Raw genomic sequence first — 23,119 nt, forward strand, 5'->3', positions numbered from 1 at the left:
GCTATTGACCAGATAGCTCTGGTGGTTAGAGCCATTATATCTCCGCTATTGACCAGATAGCTCTGGTGGTTAGAACCATTTTATCTCCGCTATTGACCAGATAGCTCTGGTGGTTAGAGCCATTATATCTCTGCTATTGACCAGAGAGCTCTGGTGGTTAGAGCCGTTATATCTCCGCTATTGACCAGGTAGCTCTGGTGGTTAGAGCCGTTATATCTCCGCTATTGACCAGATAGCTCTGGTGGTTAGAGCCATTATATCTCTGCTATTGACCAGATAGCTCTGGTGGTTAGAGCCATTATATCTCCGCTATTGACCAGATAGCTCTGTTGGTAAGAGCCGTTATATCTCCGCTATTGACCAGGTAGCTCTGGTGGTTAGAGCCGTTATATCTCTGCTATTGACCAGATAGCTCTGGTGGTTAGAGCCATTATATCTCCGCTATTGACCAGGTAGCTCTGGGGGTTAGAGCCGTTATATCTCTGCTATTGGCCAGATAGCTCTGGTGGTTAGAGCCATTATATCTCTGCTATTGACCAGGTAGCTCTGGTGGTTAGAGCCGTTATAACATTATCGGACCTCAGGGTTCCAATCACGATCTGGCACCGTTGGATTAGGTCACTCAAAAAACTCCAGATATTTTGAAAGGATTTTTTTTGCAGAAATAATTTATGTAAGATATATTTATGAGCGGAAAAAGTTTCCAATGTTTAGTTACGGATATTGACAGAAGCACGGAAACTCTCAACCACAAATTTAAAAAATATCCTTAACATGACTCATATAAGGCAACTCAGAGGAAATATAAAATATAACTGTAATAGATACAGTTTGTCAAAAACCAGAATTACGCTGCATAATACAGCTATTTCCTCATTTTAAGACTCATCGGTGATGCTAGGGGCTAAAACGTTGGAGATCCACATTGTCTAAATTACTGTTGAAACACAGGGGCAGGTGCATGGAACCCGTTTGTAATTAATTAAGGAATGAGGACAAGTACTGGTTGATTTTAAATTAATCAATTTAAAGTGTGTATATTATATAATCTGTAAAGTGTGTATATTATATAATCTGTAGAGATTATATAAAGTGTGTATATTATATAATCTGTAGAGATTATATAAAGTGTGTATATTATACAATCTGTAAAGCATGTATATTGTATAATATGTAAAGTGAGTATATGATATAATCTGTAAAGTGTGTATATTATATAATCTGTAAAGTGTGTATATTATATAATCTGTTAAGTGTGTATAATATTTAATCTGTGAATCGTGTATATTATATAATCTGTAAAGTGTGTATATTACATAATCTGTAAAGTGTATATATTATATAATCTGTAAAGAGTGTATATTATATCATCTGTAAAGTGTGTATATTATATAATATGTAAAGTGTATATATTATATAACCTGTAAAGTGTGTATATTATATAATCTGTAACCTGTGTATATTATATAATCTGTAAAGTATGTATATTATATAATCTGTAAAGTATGTATATTATATAATATGTAAAGTGAGTATATAATATAATCTGTAAAGTGTGTATATTTTATAATATGTAAAGCGAGTATATAATATAATTTGTAAAGTGTGTATATTATGTAATCTGTAAAGTGTGTATATTATATAATCTGTAAAGTGTGTATATTATTTGATCTGTAAAGTGTGTATATTATATAATCTGTTACCTGTGTATATTATATAATCTGTAAAGTGTGCATATTATATAATCTGTAGAGTGTATGTATCAAATAATATGTAAAGTGAGTATATTATACAATATGTAAATTGTGTATACTATATAATCTGTTATGTGTGTATATTATGTAATCTGTAAAGTGTGTATATTATTTGATCTGTAAAGTGTGTATATTATATCATCTGTAAAGTGTGTATATTATATAATATGTAAAGTGTATATATTATAAAGCCTGTAAAGTGTGTATATTATGTAATTTGTAAAGTGTGTATATTATTTGATCTGTAAAGTGTGTATATTATATCATCTGTAAAGTGTGTATATTATATAATATGTAAAGTGTATATATTATAAAACCTGTAAAGTGTGTATATCATATAATCTGTAAAGTGTGTATATCATATAATCTGTAAAGTGTGTATATTATATCATCTGTAAAGTGTATGTATCAAATAATCTGTAAAGTGTGTATATTATATAATCTGTAAAGTGTGTATATTATATAATCTGTAAAGTGTGTATATGATATAATCTGTAAAGTGTGTATACTATATAATCTGTAAAGTGTGTATATGAAATAATCTGTAAAGTGTGTATACTATATTATCTGTAAAGTGTGTATATTATATAATATGTAAAGTGTGTATATTAAATAATCAGTAAAGTGTGTATATTATATAATCTGTAAAGTGTATATACTATATAATCTGTAAAGTGTGTATATTATGTAATCTGTAAAGTGTGTATATTATATAATCTGTAAAGTGTGTATATTAAATAATCAGTAAAGTGTGTATATTATATAATCTGTAAAGTGTGTTTATTATATCATCTGTAAAGTGTGTATATTATATAATCTGTAAAGTGTGTATATTATATAATCTGTAAAGTGTGTATATTATATATTCTGTAAAGTGTGTATATTATATAATCTGTAAAGTGTGTATATTATATAATCTGTAAAGTGTGTATAGTATATAATCTGTAAAGTGTGTATATTATATAGTCTGTAAAGTGTATATATTATAAAACCGTTCCACTACTTAACCGATATTAACAGTGACCATCAAGGTATATACCAGCAGAAACTACCGCATTGTTTTTAGAAAGATTGCACCTTCAAAATTCGGTTATAGATAGAAATGTTTTACCAGACAAACAATGGAATGGTTAACGTTGTTCGCTTTCAGAATTATTCGAAAAAAAATGTTCATTTCGGAGCAGCTCGGGTTGTAACAAAACTAATACCCTTTGCCAAAATAGAAGCCATGTGTTCAGGAAGTAAACTAAACCGTCAACAGTTTGGAAGCTACGACAGAAATCTATATATTTATTTAATTATTCATTTTGTTTTAAGCGAATAATGATTTAATTCCATCCACCCTATCTGAAAAACTCGCTTCCCTTACAAGAAGACGAACATACAACTTCGTAAACCACGCACGCAGACTGCCATTAGAAAAACATCTCGCATTTCATTAATTGCACGAATGTAGAATGGCTTAAGTGAAAACAAACGTGACAAGCCATCACTTAATACTTTTTAATCTTTATTAATTAACACAAAACATGAATGCTTGAGTATTATACATATATTACAATAATTGCTGTTCAACCTGGCATATTGTTAAAAAGAATAATGTTTTAAATGTAGTTGGTACTTAATATTTGCATTGATCTTCGTCACGACTGATGATATCATCGACGTGCACGACCACACCTTACAGGTGAATTGTATCTCATAAAAACTAAATGTATCGTACATAACGTAAAACCACGAGCAGATGATAATGATTTCATATACAATGTACTGACTCTTTCTTCAATTTGCAAAAATCCGTTTATTCAACACCTTTTCCGTTCCCTACAAGTTCATAAAATGATGTGTTTCCAGTGTTAGTCAGCCTCAACCTAACGGTGATATATAGAACATTTCCACACGCTGAATCAAAATATTATGTAAAAATAATCATTAGAAATACCTAAAAGTAAAAATGGAGCACGTATTTAAATCTTCAGTAATAACTTATCTTATAAAATTCAAGTGGGACATCAAAACTCACCTCTTCACGTCTGCATTTTAGGGCCTCTGCAAAGACGTCATGTAAATACCACCCTTTATTTAAACGTGATTGTAAGCTTTTGTTTTTGTGTCACAATTATAATTACTATTATCCATTTGTTATAAAGCGCTTTAGAGTAATTTTACCAATTAGATAGGGTGCTATATAAATGTTGTATATTATTATAGTACGATTGTTCTTATTTGTCTTTTTAGGAAACAGCACAGGCTTAATGATACTGATAGCAGGGGTTGGTTCTATATTCTCTGTCCTCTAATTGTCTTTTCACTGTGATTATTTGTAGAAACAATAATGTTGATGATGCCATTTATATTAAAAAAAGAACTAAATGATATTTTCAAGGGACGTTTACAAAAGCCTCTGCTTTAAACCCGTTGAATTTACCTTAAATGAGAAATGTCACTTTTCCAGTTTGGTTCACGGAATGATGTAATCGTTTTAGATTATAACATATAATTGGCACGTGACATTTTATATAGATATATTCATCTACGGAGATTCCTCAATATTCAGGGGAAAAAAATGATGCACAGCTATTTGTTATTGAGTAATGCAGGTGCATTTTATTTGGTAAACCAGTGCATTTATTTTATGATACCCGTGTATTCCTTACATAACACCTGTGACATATGTTGTGTAATGCGAACATTTAATGATTTAATCTAATTTGCATTTTGTGCAAAATACCTTTTTTTATTATTGAAATCGATATGTTGTACTTATCGTAATGTTATCATTGTATATTATAATTTATCGATGTTCTTATCCATACTGTGATCATTGTTGTAACTTGTGTAAGTTTTGAGTGAAAAAACACGAAAATTACGTTACACAATATACAGTATTTTATGATTCAAAGGTGTACATGACGGTTGGAATGTTCTAATAAATATGAGATGTGGTCACCTCGCTCTGACACCTCCAAATTATCTATATGACACAATGTAATGTTTACTTATCCCTACACGTTAACCCTGAACTCTACGACAATTATTTATATGGGAAAGTGGGTTAAAATTGATTAATTAGGCAGAGAATTATTCATATGTAATATTATTTTAAACGATGTATCGCCGTGAGCTTCTATGCATACACTTTGTATGCCTTGTGTGAACGTATGTTAACGTTATACATGTGTAGTAATCGTTAGACTGTATTCACTACTGCATGGAATAACTTCTACAAGACACTTACTAAACAAAATATTCATGCCTTGGTGAGTTATCGACATAATCGTTATATATTAGGAAAGCACAAACGTTCCTCCTAAATATCCCCGCATCTTAACATTTGCTTATACATTTTTATAATTGATAATTATTCAAATAAGGTTTAATTTGACCATTGATTGCAGAAAGAAATGGAAAGTAATACTAAGTTAACTATAATGTATATCAAATGGTCTATACCTCGCTGTGACCTTGTATTACTACATTTTGCGTAATGGTATACTCACATTTTGCGCCGTATACATAGGTAAACAGTTGTATATACAATTAACAGGCTACTAACTAGTTACATCACAGATTAAGATGTTATCAAAATGTATAAAAACTCACAACAGTAAATTGAGCTTAACTTTGATAATATCGATACGTGATACGATACGATTCGATATCTGTAGGATTTCTCAACTTGGTGATAATTAATCGTAATATAGTTTCTACTGGATATCCTACAACATGGATGACATATGTTCTCATCAGTCATTAGTTAACGTCACAAATGCTACACTATGCTGGTGGACTTTCAATCAGCGAACTTATTCTGGCACAGTTTACATGAAATATTTAATTAAAAGATTAATTATTTGTTTCAGCCAAACTTTGTAAATTTGTTAGAACTTCTCGCAAGGAATACTTAAGACATGGATTTTCAATTAAGAACTTATCAGTACCAAAATGCTGGAATGGCAATGTGGTGCAAACAAATAATTCGATTTTCCAATAGCTTTCTGCATACACTCACCTTATGTTGAAGAGTAGATTTTATTTGTACAATATATAAGCAGAGAAATAATTGAAATAAAACTGTCATGTATCTAACTATTCAGGCAACTAACAAAACCGACTGAAATTTCATTGTATATCAAGCAACTTAACGGGAAAAGTACACGAAACATGACAAAACAGTACGTTACATCTTTCAAACAAAATTGAAATCAACACACTCAATCCATTTCCCATTATAAAGTGTGATCAGCACTAAAAGAAAACCGGAAGGGAAAAAGGAAATAAAAGCTAGTTTTCTGTAAACAAATCTGTGATAAGAATGTGTGGTAAGCCTAATTATATGACAATGAATTATTAAACATGTAAAATTATTTTAGAAAAGCTCAAGTAGGTTAATGTATGGCCGTACATATTCAATGCAAAGTGTGTTTTTTTATATTCTTTGACAACAAAAGCATTAGTGCTTCTATTTAAACAAAAACAAAGGTCAAACAATGTTGCAATCATATTGATAACACTTTATTTGACCGACATCTAAATCCACTATTTATGGTAATATACACACTTCACATTACAGGAACATCTAAGAAAAAAATCCGAACTTACAGACGTAATGTAAACCAGTACCTGGAACATGATACATGAAATACCCTGAAATACAGCCCGAACGCTCACAGTACGCAGGAGGCGAAACCAAGGGTCTTCGAAAGGTAACCCGAAAAAGTAAGGAAGGTAAACGAAGAAAGTTCAGGAGGAAACCATAGGACTATGAAAGATAATCTAAGGGCCTCCAAAAATTAAACCAAGAGACTATGGAAGGTAATCTAAGGGCCTCCAAAAGTTAAACCAAGAGACTATGGAAGGTAATATAAGGGCCTCCAAAAGTTAAACCAAGAGGCTAAGGAACGAAAGCGTTTTCTACCGGCATGATATCTTAGACACCAATCATCATTGTTTGATTTTTAATTTCCTCGATATCAGAAAAGGATGTTATGTGCATTATGAAGCTAACAAATTATCACAAGGAAGATTTGGCGACCATTCCTGGACAACATGATGGTTTGTATGAATATACCTGCACTCATAGAGATATTTTTGAAATAACTAGCACAAGGATATCTGAAACCATTAGTAACTAAAGGTTTACTCAGGTGCCAACAGATGAAATGTTGGCCATGCTACACTAAGCGTCTTCCAAGTATTTGCTTAGTGAGAATCATCCCATATATGTGTAATGTTCACAAATTCAAAAGTTTAAACCTGACATTTATCAATTTATCTTTAGTTGATTCAGAGCAAAGAAAAATGGAAAACAACATGTGATGGAATTATTTACCTTCTTAATGTCTCTTCACCCTACAATAATTCAAATCAGATATCATAATTCATTTTTGTGTAGTAGTCTTTGAAGATTTTGTAACACTACTTCCGCTCTGTAACAACAACACACACAAACACACACTAGAAGGAGTGCATATATATTTTTCAAGGTTGTCAAATGGGAGTTAACTCTTTCAAGCTTAAGCTAAAACTCGAAGCTTATCACAAATGAGTTTGTGGACGATTTTGTAATATTTTAAATACCTTATTCTGATTTACGTACTATCCAATATACGTTAATGTAGATTGAGGGTATTTGACGATATCTGTTGACATTATGAAGGCTTGTATTAAACATCAGTAGTCTACATGCACTGTTTCAAGCAAGTATTATCATATTGTATCATATGATTAATTAAACTGTAGCGTTATGTTAATACATTCATTTCAACGGAAACTATACGCAAGTATCCTTCACAAATGAATATTATAGGAAAACCATATAGACGTGAGCACGTTAATCAGTTGTGTTTAGATGTAAGTGTATCTTGTTGTCTTGCTGTTTTTTTTAAAGACCAGTTTTCTAAATATAGCTAAAACGTTTGATTTAATTTTGCATTTTGGTCGTGATCATTCTAAACTTAATGTTTATAAAAATTCACTTTCACCAAAATGTGTCGCTGCAGAGAGGTATTAGAACTCTATACATTACTATTACATCATTAGACAAACCTCTAGCCTACTTTCCGGAATATGATATCTTGATTCGGTTTAATATAAAAGATTGGTATTGAAGTTTTACTTCTCACACAAACATTAAGGTTTGAAATGCATCTGATTAACATTTATATGGGAGTATGCAACGGATTTCCGTGCAAACATTATTTCTTGATGCGCGTTATTCACCGTAAAGCAGTACACACACCTAAGCCCGAGTTTCATCCGGCCCTAACACCAGACTAAGACATGTTGTCTAGGTGTTAGGGCCAGAGGAAAATCGGGCTATACACACTTGCTTTTAGTGAATTATAAGTTGGTAGTTATCTCATTAGACTGCAGCACCAATGTAAGTATAGTTCTATAAAAGTTCAGTGTGGTGTGTCATGACGTGTTACTAGCTGGGTATAGATCTAACACGCATTTCCCCATTTGAGTCAAAAAAGAGTAATGAATATGACATAGTTGTTGTCTCCCCTTCCCCTCGTACGTATATGGGTCTTAATTTGGTAGCTTGATTTGTTTTTCCGTCTTAGTAGTATTTTCATCAATCGACAATGTGATTGTGTTCGTTTCTTTGACCTGCGGATTTACTGTACTAGATTGCGGAGATTTTCGTGTGTTTTGCTCTAAATTGTCCCAGTTGTGATATTGCTAACAATTCTTGGTCGGGATATGATATACAACTCTTGTCAGTCTTGTCTATCGGGTGAAAAATACCAGTCTATGTGTTGCCAATTTTCTTATTGTGTTGATTTTTCCTCACTCTTGTTAAGACTTTGGTTGCCCATTTCCTGCAGTATATTGTATTCAGTATTGGTATTGTTTAATTACCCTTTCCTCTTGTTTTACAGACCAGTATGGTTATATACAAGAGTTAACTAATTAACTATTGATAATCACTATATAAACGAAGTTATAATCAACCCATTTAAACCTTTAACAGTATATACAGACACACCCCCCTCCCCAAAAAAAGGGAAAGGGAAACTAATCTGTCCTAGTTTATCTAAGAGTCCAACAGTCAAGCACTTTGCGACTTACTTGATAATTAGTGTGTGTAATAAAGATGGGGATGCGTTAACCCTTTCTTATTATTACAAAGATATCCTCTAAATAGTTTTTCCAACGTTTGGACAGCCATTTATGGATTTAGCTCTTATTGCAGTACACACAGTCTGCTTTATATATTCCACACACTTTGCGACTTCACGTAAAACGGAACATCCCATTTTGGTTCACGCTTTAGCTGAGATTCCCGACACTAAACACGAACTAGGCAAGTGTTTATTATCAATGCTAGTAACTCAAATGTAGATATCTACGGACAGATCCGTTTACATACTAAGCGGTTTGTATGTCGAATCGGTTTGTATGTCGAATGTGTATCTCTGGTGAACCTGATGGTACTGGGGGATTGATACATTACGGTTCCATATCAATAAGGCGTAACATACAATTGTACCTTCCTCCTCCTCAATAGGGACATTTTCAAACCCATATTTTAGATATGGTTTTTTGATTATTTTTGACACAGTTCATAATATACACCAATAATTAAAATGAATTAATAAGTACATCTCTTCACATGATTAATGAGTTTTACGTACCTCCCTTTCTGTTTCAACAGTAGTTAAAACCGATTTGGATTCCCACCTTTTTGGTCCCTAGCAACAGCTCTATACTGACCTACAATTACATTTAGAGGGGTTGTCATGTGTATGTTTTTTGTTCACCTTTGACAGGGTGTTGAGTTGTTTTACCAATAGTCAATGTATGCAAGGGGTCGTGGTAGGAATCAATAGATAAAGATACAATCACTTTTGGATTTTGGTACCATTGTTTCATGAATTCTGGATATATAATGCAACCATCGGACATTTTTGACGATTGGTAAAGGTAATTATATTGCTGGTTCGTGACGTGAGAGTTTTTCTCATTCTAATCTAAAGATCTGCCGTTTGCCTTTTTTTATACGTACGGGCAGGATATTTCAGAAGAACTGTTATACCTGGTGTCACTTTTAAAATCTAGCCCGGCAAGATAGCAGTCCTTATTTATTTCTTGAGCTCCCCGGGAGTTTTGTCCTCGTCTGTAGTTAAATTGATTATGTCAGTCACAGCGAGTATGGGGGCTCTGTCGGCAGGCGAATTGTCCCGTATGATCGGTCTAAGCTCGAGACACAGACATATTTGGCTTGGAAAACTGATGCATGTTTAAACTTACATTAGAGTTAAGAGTAAAAATTTTAAAAAAATGCAGATGCCAAGATAACTGATTAATATTCGAAATGGTATGTTTTCAACTCGATCATTTAACATATGAAGCTGGGCCCGTCGTGATTGGTATTGTAAATAAGCGAAACTAACAATGTCGGAACATATTTCGTCAAGAAGATATACTACCAGACATGACATATTATCTATTGTTTACAATAATCAACCAGTTTGAAGCGATGTCTTACCATTGTACCATATCGTTAAAACGTCAAACTTTGAAAAGGTTCTTTTGAAATGTTGACTTGTATTTTTCTTTTGTGGATACTTATTCCAACTTTGCAGCCGAGTATCACAACAATTAGACATGGCACGAGTCTTGCGACGCCAATGATTTCACGAATACTGGATATATTCTCATACTTAAAAACGTATTATTAAATGTATAATTATCTAAAACAACTAATGTAAGTTAAACACGTGATTCTACCTTAAAATTTGGCAATTGGTACTGAAGACTAAATATGAATTACACTGCATCGTACAGCTGTTTCGTTCTTCATCATCGGTGATGCTAGGGATTAAAACGTTGGAGAAACATAAGGGGACCCTGCCACAACTCAAACGAGGTAACTGTCGCCTTAGGGGTTGCATCCAATCTTGGTGACTAAGCATCCATCAGCAAAATCTCCTTGTATCGTGAAACCAACATTCTTTTATCTCTCCGAAATCAATCAACAGGGTCTGAGAGTATACACAAACAAGGGGAATAGTGCGCTGCTTTAAGTCCCGGTAAAGTATCACTATCCCAATGCAGGAAAAATACTGGAAAATCCCAATGTAGGTTGTCGTACACACAGTACCTTACCCTAATTTCGTTTTGGGTAAAACTGTAGCTTGACGGTGCTATGGTACTACCGTTGACACGGTAGCTTGGTAGGCTAGGGCGATAGTGTAATGACCGGAAGTAGTACATGGCCGGAACCCTGTTCTGGCCCCGTTGCTCTTTCACATTAAAAGCACTGCTTTTTATTTCTTTTTATTTCTTTTATTTTTTGTAATATCTCATTAGAGTTCCGGAAGGTACAGTTTTCATTTCAGAAATGAATTAGCAAAGCATATTTACAGTTGTTGCCAATGGAACGGTGTTCCTTAATCACGTACGAAATCAAAATAACACGAAACTTCCTTGTTTAAATAAGAACTGTTGTATGAGGCCTGCTTTATGGTAACGGGTCCAGAAAGTCACGTTAGATTGTTGGCGTCTCTGTGGGGTTTCATAGATGACACTACGTATCACGGGGTTCCACCAATGGGAACATGTGATACATTACCGAGTATATTTAACGTGATGTCTTTACTCCAGGGTCCCTCGATACGGATATATTGGCCCTTACTCACGGCCCTTATCCTTAACCACCACGTGCATTGTCCCTCAGAAAAAGTCCTCCTTTCACCGTCCAAGATAAACCTTGTTTCTGTCGTGTACACCCTAACAATAGGGATTCCGCGGTCTGACAAGTTTAACCAATCACCATCATTTTCCTTTTTAAGCTGAAGTTCATATACAAGTTTAGGTATTTCATTGAAGTTTGATGGTGGTGTCCATGTAATGTTTATTTGGGTGGGGGAGGTCTCCGATATTTCGTATACGTTTTCTTCTAGTATAACGTCCCGTGGACATTCCGTTACAGCTTGTGTCAGGTTCGAAGGCATGGTCTGTCGGCGAGTTATTGGTGGCGGACGGGGATTATACGGAAGTTCATTTCCATTGCATATTCCTAAACTGCCTGTAACGTTTGTCGGTGCTGATATTTGACGTCTGGGGAGCCGTCTTCCATTGGTCCTACTGAAAATCGATACAAATACGTATTATTGATTGTTATGTAGAATATTAGGTAACGTGAAATTCGGCGCTGTACAAACTATCATACACCATGTGCTGAGATAAAATAAATGAAACATAAAGTTGCCTGTTGTTTCGTAGTTTAGAAGTGTATAATTAATTGCTGGCTGTCAGTGCACCGGTGCTGGTCATATAATTAATTTTCTTTTGTCAGATTAGGCTTTGTATCTGACCTGTCGTGGTCAGGGAATGCTTAACTGTATTCCCTCCCTATTTGCACCTGATAATGATGTGATATGATATTACACTGTATCCATGTCATTTGTCAGTCCCTGATCAGGCATTTGAGCTAGGTTCACGTCTGTGTTAAGCCTTGAGGACGTATAAAGCATTTAACACAACGATTGGTGTTAAGTATTTGTATCCGAGAGACTTTGAGGTTAACACTATGGTATTAACAATGGAAAAGTCGATGATGGTTCGGACCTATACTGAACACTTACACAGATATCGGTTACAGGAAACCTACGTGTTTTACTTCCTTGCACAGTATCACTGGTAAACACATCTGATTGGAAAGTACATACTAACCTTATGTGTTTCCGGACTAACATAGCCCACAAAAAACAGGTTAAACCAGAACAAATTCAGAATTCAGTGTCACCGTCATTATCCGTATGGTTTATCGTTTTATACATCTCCGCTAAAACATTGATATACATAACTATAGCCTTACGCATACGCACTAGACACGTTTGACCGACAGGGCGTGCGACAGACAGTCTTCAAATGTTTATGTAATGCTTCAGAAAAGGAAGAAGGGATAACATGTGTAAATACGAGGTAGAGGATATTAGTCATCTGTACTAACCATGATGACAAATCCCCTCAGGTGTATGCAAAGTGGAGAAGTCTAAACTAACATGTATTATAATAAGAAATGCTAGTGAAATGACACCGATAGTTCAAATGATGTACGTGTATGTTTAATAAAAATAGAATTTTAAATGACATACTAGGCTGTGTCTGCTGTTTATCTAATTAATTTTTGAGCTTATAACTTTGCATGGAGACTTATGTCTTAACATTTTCTGTTAATGTTTTATATGTAATTTCTTGAATTGATGCCTTTACTTATGTTTGTCGGAGTAATAGCTAATGTTAAATGTTTTTAAATATCCGACGTTAAATAAAGTTTATTGTATTGTATTGTATCGAACTATTCATGAAATATACAGCTGCATTAACAAACCTTGTCTGTGAAGCCACGTGACCTTCGCCGGTAGATGGAGCTTTTTTAGATGGTCCACCATTACAGTTCCGTAATAGGGGTTCGTTATCGGGAAACTCGTCAAACTCTTCATCATCGTCGCATGGGAGATGTATTTGTAGGGTGACATCACCGATATCACAGCCGACGACCTCACCAGAGTACCTCTCCTCTACAGTACTCATGGCTATACCTGTCTGTTATATATATATATATACAGCGCAATAGAAAATAAGGTTACACGGTAGGAAAGGTGACTTGTTTATTCTACCACAGCACCGTTACTTCCTGGAGCGATCGGTCACCTGTACGAACAGACGTGTACATTGGTGTAACTGTGTGTCCTTATCAAAAACACACTGTTCTGACATGTAGATATAAATGGGCACCTGTGGTGTGTGCTTTCCCCACCATAGTCACACAGATATGTGTCTTTATTCCCTGTCAGCTGTTAGTCTGTGCAGGTGAATACACGAGGGACATATTTCGTCGGTCATAGTGCATCGCCCTGCACGACGCCCGCGGTGATTACTGAACCAATATAAATAACTGTTATCTTTATTTGAAGTTTTCTTAGCTCCACAAACAGTCAACCAAATATATAAAAAAAAAATACACCATCTTCTTTATGTCGAATAATTACAAATATTCAAATACGCTCACTAAGATATTGGATCACCAGTTTAGAGTTATCGCTATGACTTTGACTTTTAAGAAATTCGATGTGAATAATTGATATGTCGGTAAGGTGACTGGTTTATTTTAAACAATTTGCTCTGTAAATGCATGGTTCAAAACTTCATATAAATCTTTAAACTTCTCTATTTTGTGATCAATAGATATTGCGATGAAAACAATATATTAATTGAGTTAGGATTATAATGTAATATTTCTACTTGACAGACTTTTTTATTGTGCATGTGGAATGTAAAGGTACCTGGATGAACCCCTTACACCACAAACATGCAGATTCATGAATTAAACTGACAAGTGTGACCTTGTATTTACAACAGGGACATTTATTACGTTGATTTATCGTAAAATAAAACTTTGTTATCTCCCCTTTCTGTAGTTGCGGCGTTTCGCTTGGGACTTGAACACAAGTGTGTTACTCAGCCCGGACTCGTAATGTTTAGGTATCAGCATTGATAAAATATTTTTCATTTTGATATTTTTCCATTTATGATTAATTCTGCTTATCAAACTGCCAGTAATAATTTATAACAAATGAGGCGAAGCCGTTTAACAAACTATTTCGTCAGCGTGTGATATATATTACTACACATGACCCCTATCGAACTTTCCCACATAATTAACGTAATAGCCATTGAAATGTTCAATGACAATTATTATTGTAATGAGCACATCGTCAGCTCTTATCACACGGCGCTGACTGAAGTGGTATATCTCACATTGCCGGCTCCGAATATGCGAATAAAGCAAGTTCATCGGAGACCTGACCTAGAAACACCAAAACAATAACAATAATCAAACTTCAAAACGTTTTGCTGATGTGTTGCCTTTAGATTTATATATTTATTTATTTTTTATCGTCTTCCACTTTTGTAAAATATATCTAATTACTCCGGCATATATACATCATTCATTTTCATTTCATGTACATTTGATCTGCTTAATTAGAATCATAACATGGCAATTATTATAACAATAATTTGAAACACACACAAACACACACCACACACATGCACACCTTGCACACATAATCACACCATCTCTCTTGCATTCGCATAAACGTGTATATTTATACTGAACTTCTGGAATCACTTCTTTGCCCCATATACTGAACATCTTATACACTTGCGTACTTATATATATGTATCCCACACTTTCATCCTTTTATCCATTTGCATGTATTTTATAATTAAAATCATATCAACATTAATGATAATTTAAAGTAGTATTTAATATAGATCCGGATAATTTGTTTGCATCCGTTTCTTTTTATCAAACTTTAAAACAGTTACTAATGGATATTTTTGTATGTTATTCAAAAACATAAACGGAGTAATAGTCTTAGAATGCGGAGACTGCAATAAAAACAGCTTTTTTTCTACGGCAATGTACTGTCGTGAAATCTACCTCTGCTGTTAATTATGTCTCCACTGGAACTGGTTCTTCTTCTTCTGGTTCTCCTTCTTTGATATGATTTACTATGATTTACTATGGTTTACTATGGTTTACTATGATTTACTATGATTTAATATGGTTTACTATGATTTACTACGATTTACTACGATTTACTATGGTTTACTATGATTTACTATGATTTAATATGATTTAATATGATTTACTATGGTTTACTATGATTTACTATGGTTTACTATGATTTGATATGATTTACTATGGTTTACTATGGTTTACTATGATTTACTATGATTTACTATGATTTAATATGATTTACTATGGTTTACTATGATTTACTATGATTTACTATGATTTACTATGGTTTACTATGATTTACTATGATTTACTATGATTTACTATGGTTTACTATGATTTAATATGGTTTACTATGGTTTATTATGGTTTACTATGGTTTACTATGGTTGACTATGATTTACTATGATTTACTATGATTTACTATGGTTTACTATGATTTACTATGATTTACTATGATTTACTATGGTTTACTATGATTTACTATGATTTAATATGATTTCCTTTGATTTACTATGATTTACTATGATTTACTATGGTTTACTATGGTTTACTATGGTTTACTATGATTTACTATGATTTACTATGATTAACTATGATTTAATATGATTTACTATGATTTACTATGGTTTCTATGGTTTACTATGATTTACTATGATTTACTATGATACATTATGGACGCAGGCTACAAGCCTCTATATCCATACAGTACATACAACAAAATTTGCAATATAATATGCTTCAAGCGTAATTGAACAGTTTTTAATACAGTACTCATCTAAACCAATTTTAAACTGAATAACATTCGATGAATCAATGACATCCTGTAGAAGACTGTTCCATATATCAACAACACAGAAAGTAAAGAAATGTTTCCTTATATCAAGATGACAGTGTTGTTTTTTTTAAAGTTTGTACGAATGCATTCTTGTTCTACTACTAATATCCGACTGAAACATGGTTTCAGACACTCTAGGATCATAAAAGTTTTTCACAATCTTAAAGACGTTTATTCGGTCTCCTCGCATCCTGCGACGGTGCTTTAAGGTTGGTAGATTTAATCTCTGCAGACAGATGCTCTGTATGTCATATTACTAAATCCATGTATGATCTTGGTAGCTCGTCTCTGGACGTTTTAAACTAAATCAATAGCCTTTCTCCTGTATGGACTCCATACACCAAAGTTTAGCTCTTCATCTATAGTTACGCCGATATCTTTTTTCACATTTTATGCTTCTTCTTCTGGTTCTTCTAATCGCAACTTGTCCGGGCCATACATTTAAAACTGTTAAATATATCTTGATAAAACTTGAAGTACACCTGCATCACCCACAGAAGATGAACAGTGCACTGGAAATAGGTCTCGTGTCCCATTATATACAGAGTTATAGCCCATTTTTAATCTTAATACCGAAGTTTGTCCACGGCATAGCGTCCATGGTATTTCACCTAAGTTGACCAAACTGGAAAGGCGGAGAGTCGAGTACTGAAATTGGGTCTTGTGCTTCACTTTATAAAGAGATATGGTCATTTGCTAATTTTGTATACCGAAGTTTGTCTGCAACAAAAGTTCAATGAGCCAATAGAGGAACCAGATTGTAATCCTATGTGTGATATTTCCTATTTCTATATACATGTTAATGTGTCTAAAGTACCATAGCTACTGCAACTTAACCAAAATTGTGAAGACAGTTTAACATGAACCAGAATAATCTAAAAGTGTAATGGTTTAGAGTCACATTTTAATCTTGATGTGACGTTTCTATTCCTCAAATTTACACAAAGGCTAATAAGGGGAGACATACACTTTTGTTCACAAAAACAAGTTTCTAGTTTCTTACCGTGTAAACGGGGCCAGACTCCTATGATACTGTTTGGATAAACATAACAATTCATTTGATCGGTGTATAATTACTGACGATATCAGCTGTAGGTTTCTAGATATGGTTAGCAATGAGTTGTACATATCTGCTAGCAACCGTAAGTCAACCACTCTTATAAGGAACAGCTGTGACGAACCGGCTAACGGGCTGAGTAAACACAGATACCCGGTATGTACCTAACTAAACCTTGACCCTCCTTTGAGTATTGGGAGAGAACATGCTATATTATAATTTTGGCATTATCTACATGGCTAAACATTGCCCACAAATCTATGTATATCCCTAATACTTAAGAAGGCAGGTGACAGTGAATGAATGAAGGTCAGTGAGGATACGGGTAGATCCACCGTGAATCTGTCGATCCACCGTGAATCTGTCCATATTCACTTTAAGTGATGTCCTCCATGCTATATCTTACTATAACTGTATCCTTCCTACATCATCATAAGGGATGTCTATCATACTATAAGTAAGCCTTCCCTACATCATCATATGGGATGTTTATCATACTATAAGTAATCCCTCCCTACATTATCATATGGGATGTCTATCATACTATAAGTAAGCCCCCCCCCCCCCACATCATCATAAGGGATGTCTATCATACTATAAGTAAGCCTTACCTACATCATCATATGGGATGTCTATTATACTATAAGTAATCCCTCCCTACATCATCATATGGGATGTCTATTATACTACAAGTAAGCCCTCCTTACATCATCATAAGGGATGTCTATCATACTATAAGTAAGCCCTCCCTACATCATCATTGATGTCTATTATACGATAAGTAAGCCCCACGCTACATTATCATATGGGATGTATATCATACTATAAGTAATCCCTCCCAAAATTATCGTATGGGATGTCTATCATACTATAAGCAAGCCCTCCCAACCTCATCAATTGGGATGTCTATCATACTATAAGCAAGCCCTCCCAACATCATCAATTGGGATGTCTATCATACTATAAGCAAGCCCTCCCAACCTCATCAATTGGGATGTCTATCATACTATAAGAAAGCCCTCCCTACATCATCATATGAGATGTCTATCATAATATAAGTAACCCTACATCATCATATGGGATGTGTATCAAACTATAAGTAATCCCTCCCTACATTATCATAAGGGATCTCTATTATACTATAAGTAATCCCTCCCTCCATCATCATATGGGATGTCTATTATACTACAAGCAAGCCCCCCGCTACACAATCATATTAGATGTCTATCATACTATAAGTAATCCCTCCCAACATTATCAGATGGGATGTCTATCATACTATAAGAAAGCCCTCCCTACATCATCATATGGGATGTATATCATACTATAAGTAAGCCCCCCCCCCCCCACATCATCATAAGGGATGTCTATCATGCTATAAGCAAGCCCTCCCAACATCATCAATTGGGATGTCTATCATACTATAAGCAAGCCCTCCCAACCTCATCAATTGGGATGTCTATCATACTATAAGCAAGCCCTCCCAACATCATCAATTGGGATGTCTATCATACTATAAGAAAGCCCTCCCTACATCATCATATGAGATGTCTATCATAATATAAGTAACCCTACATCATCATATGGGATGTGTATCAAACTATAAGTAATCCCTCCCTACATTATCATATGGGATTTCTATCATACTATAAGTAAGCCCCCCCCCCCCACATCATCATAAGGGATGCCTATCATACTATAAGTAATTCCTCCCTACATCATCATATGGGAGGTCTATCATACTATAATCAAGCCCTCCCAACATCATCATATAAGATATCATCATATGGGATGTCTATCATACTATAAGCAAGCCCTCCCAACATCATCATATAAGATGTATATCATACTATAAGTAATCCCTCCCAACATTATCAGATGGGATGTCTATCATACTATAAGCAAGCCCTCCCAACCTCATCAATTGGGATGTCTATCATACTATAAGTAAGGCCCACTACATCATCATTGATGTCGATCATACTATAAGTAAGCCCCCCCTCCCTCCTACATCATCATATAAGATGTATATCATACTATAAGTAAGCCCCCCGCTACATTATCATATGGGATGTATATCATACTATAAGTAATCCCTCCCGACATCATCATATGGGATGTCTATAATACTATAAGTAAGCCCTCCTTCCATCATCATATGGGATGTCTATTATACTACAAGTAAGCCCTCCCTACATCATCATTTATGTCTATTATACGATAAGTAAGCCCCACGCTACATTATCATATGGGATGTATATCATACTATAAGTAAGCCCCCCCCCCCCCCACATCATCATAAGGGATGCCTATCATACTATAAGTAATTCCTCCCTACATCATCATATGGGAGGTCTATCATACTATAACCAAGCCCTCCCAACATCATAATAAGGGATGTCTATCATACTATAAGGAATCCCTCCCTACATCATCATATGGGACGTCTATCATACTATAAGTAATCCCTCCCAAAATTATCGTATGGGATGTCTATCATACTATAAGCAAGCCCTCCCAACATCATCAATTGGGATGTCTATCATACTATAAGGAATCCCTCCCTACATCATCATATGAGATGTCTATCATAATATAAGTAAGCCCTCCTTACATCATCATAAGGGATGTCTATCATGCTATAAGCAAGCCCTCCCAACATCATCAATTGGGATGTCTATCATACTATAAGCAAGCCCTCCCAACATCATCAATTGGGATGTCTATCATACTATAAGCAAGCCCTCCCAACCTCATCAATTGGGATGTCTATCATACTATAAGAAAGCCCTCCCTACATCATCATATGGGATGCCTATCATACTATAAGTAATTCCTCCCTACATCATCATATGGGAGGTCTATCATACTATAACCAAGCCCGCCCAGCATCATCATAAGGGATGTCTATCTTACTATAAGTAAGCCCTCCCTACAATATCAGAAGGGATGTCTATCATACTATAAGGAATCCCTCCCTACATCATCATATGGGATGTTTATCATACTATAAGTATCCCTCCCTACATTATCATATGGGATTTCTATCATACTATAAGTAAGCCCTCCCTATATCTACATATAGGATGTCTATCATTCTATAAGTAATCCCTCCCTACATTATCATAAGGGATCTCTATTATACTATAAGTAATCCCTCCCTCCATCATCATATGGGATGTCTATTATACTACAAGCAAGCCTCCCGCTACACTATCATATTAGATGTCTATCATACTATAAGTAAGGCCCACTACATCATCATTGATGTCGATCATACTATAAGTAAGCCCCCCCCCCCCACATCATCATAAGGGATGCCTATCATACTATAAGTAATCCCTCCCTGCATCATCATATGGGATGTCTATTATACTACAAGTATGCCCTCCTTACATCATCATAAGGGATGTCTATCATGCTATAAGCAAGCCATCATACTATAACCAAGCCCTCCCAACATCATCATATAAGATGTATATCATACTATAAGTAAGCCCCCCCTCCCTCCTACATCATCATATAAGATGTATATCATACTATAAGTAATCCCTCCCGACATCATCATATGGGATGTCTATTATACTATAAGTAATCCCTCCCTCCATCATCATATGGGATGTCTATCGTACTATAAGTAAGCCCTCCCAACATCATCATATAAGATGTATATCATACTATAAGTAAGCCCCCCCCCCCCCCACATCATCATAAGGGATGCCTATCATACTATAAGTAAGCCCCCCCTCCCTCCTACATCATCATATAAGATGTATATCATACTATAAGTAAGCCCCCCCCCCCCACATCATCATAAGGGATGCCTATCATACTATAAGTAAGCCTTCCCTACAATATCATAGGGGATGTCTATCATACTATAAGTAAGCCCTCCCAACATTATCATAAGGGATGTCTATCATACTATAAGTAAGCCTTCCCTACATCATCATTGATGTCTATCATACTATAAGTAAGCCCCCGCTACATTATCATATGGGATGTATATCATACTATAACAAAGCCCTCCCAACATCATCATAAGGGATGTCTATCATACTATAAGTAAGCCTTCCCTACATCATCATTGATGTCTATCATACTATAAGTAAGCCCTCCCTACATCATCATATGGGATGTCTATCATACTATAAGTAAACCCTTCCTACATCATCATATGGGATGTCTATCATACTATAAGTAAGCCCTCCCTACATCATCATATAGGATGTCTATCATAGTATAAGTAATCCCTCCCTACATCATCAAATGGGATGTATATCAAACTATAAGTAAGCCCTCCCTACATCTTCATATGTGATGTCTATCATAATATAAGTAAGCCCTCCCTTCATCATCATAATGGATGTCTATCATACTATAAGTCAGCCCCCCCCCCCCCCCCCCCTCCTACATCATCATATGGTATGTCTATCATATTATAAGTAAGCCCTCCTTACAATATCATATGGTATGTCTATCATACTATAAGTAAGCCCCCCCTCCCTCCTACATCATCATATGGGATGTCTATCATACTATAAGTAATCCCTCAATACATCATCATATGGTATGTCTATCATATTATAAGTAAGCCCTCCTTACAATATCATATGGCATGTCTATCATACTATAAGCAAGCCCTCCCAACATAATCATAAAGGATGTCTATCACACTATAAGTAAGCCTTCCCTACATCATCATTGATGTCTATCATAGTCTATCATACTATAAGCGAGCCCTCCCAACATCATCATAAGGGATGTTTATCATACTATAAGTAAGCCCTCCCTACATCATCATATGGGATGTATATCATACTATAAGTAATCCCTCCCCACATTATCATATGGGATGTCCATCATACTATAAGTAAGCCCCCGCTACATTATCATATAAGATGTATATCATACTATAAGTAAGCCCTCCCAACATCATCATATAAGATGTATATCATACTATAAGTAAGCCCTCCCAACATTATCATATGGGATGTCTATCATACTATAAGTAAGCCCTCCCTACATCATCATATGGGATGTATATCATACTATAAGTAATCCCTCCCTACATTATCATATGGAGATGTATATCATACTATAAGTAAGCCCTCCCTACATCATCATATGAGATGTCTATCATGCTATAAGTAATCCCTTCCTACATTATCATAAGGGATCTCTATCATACTATAAGTAATCCCTCCCCACATTATCATATGGGATGTCTATCATACTATAAGCAAGCCTTCCCAACATCATCATATAAGATGTATTTCATAATATAAGTAAGCCCTCCCTACATCATCATATGGGATGTCTATCATACTATAAGTAAGCCCCCCGCTACATTATCATATGGGAGGCCTATCATACTATACGCAAGCCCTCCCAACATGATCATAAAGGATGTCTATCATACTATAAGTAAGCCCTCCCTACATAATCATATGAGTTGTCTATCATGCTATAAGTAATCCCTCCCTACATTATCATATGGGATGTCTATCTTACGATAAGTAAGCCCCCCGCTACATTATCATATGGGAGGCCTATCATACTATAAGCAAGCCCTCCCAACATGATCATAAAGGATGTCTATCATACTATAAGTAAGCCTTCCCTACATCATCATTGATGTCTATCATACGATAAGTAAGCCCCCCGCTACATTATCATATGGGATGTCTATCATACTATAAGCAAGCCCTCCCAACATCATCATATAAGATGTATATCATACTATAAGTAAGCCCTCCCTACATCATCATATGGGATGTCTATCATACTATAACCTAGCCCTCCCAATATCATCATAAGTGATGTCTATCATACTATAAGTAAGCCCTCCCTACATCATCATATGAGATGTCTATCATGCTATAAGTAATCCCTCCCTACATTATCATATGGGATGTCTATCATAC

General features: G+C 35.0%; 1 protein-coding gene across 1 annotated transcript; it reads right to left on the minus strand.

Moving 5' to 3' along the window:
• Positions 1 to 11,028: 11,028 nt before the first annotated feature.
• LOC110443502 lies at positions 11,029 to 13,640 on the minus strand. Its single transcript, XM_021487755.1, has 2 exons — positions 13,102 to 13,640; positions 11,029 to 11,852 (listed from the first exon to the last, which is right to left on the minus strand). The coding sequence occupies exons 1-2, from the start codon at positions 13,302 to 13,304 to the stop codon at positions 11,300 to 11,302; spliced, it is 756 nt and encodes a 251-aa protein (XP_021343430.1). The 5' UTR covers positions 13,305 to 13,640; the 3' UTR covers positions 11,029 to 11,299.
• Between the last annotated feature and the right edge of the window lie 9,479 nt (positions 13,641 to 23,119).

This window comes from Mizuhopecten yessoensis, unplaced genomic scaffold (assembly GCF_002113885.1).
Source record: "Mizuhopecten yessoensis strain PY_sf001 unplaced genomic scaffold, ASM211388v2 scaffold1961, whole genome shotgun sequence".
Lineage (NCBI taxonomy): Eukaryota > Metazoa > Mollusca > Bivalvia > Pectinida > Pectinidae > Mizuhopecten > Mizuhopecten yessoensis.

Bases quoted from the DNA above. Each gene is read 5' to 3' on its own strand.
- LOC110443502 (XM_021487755.1), bottom strand. From the start codon at position 13,304: ATGAGTACTGTAGAGGAGAGGTACTCTGGTGAGGTCGTCGGCTGTGAT. The intron at 11,853-13,101 runs GTTTGTTAATGC...ATCGATTTTCAG, and splicing joins CACGTGGCTTCACAGACAAG to TAGGACCAATGGAAGACGGC.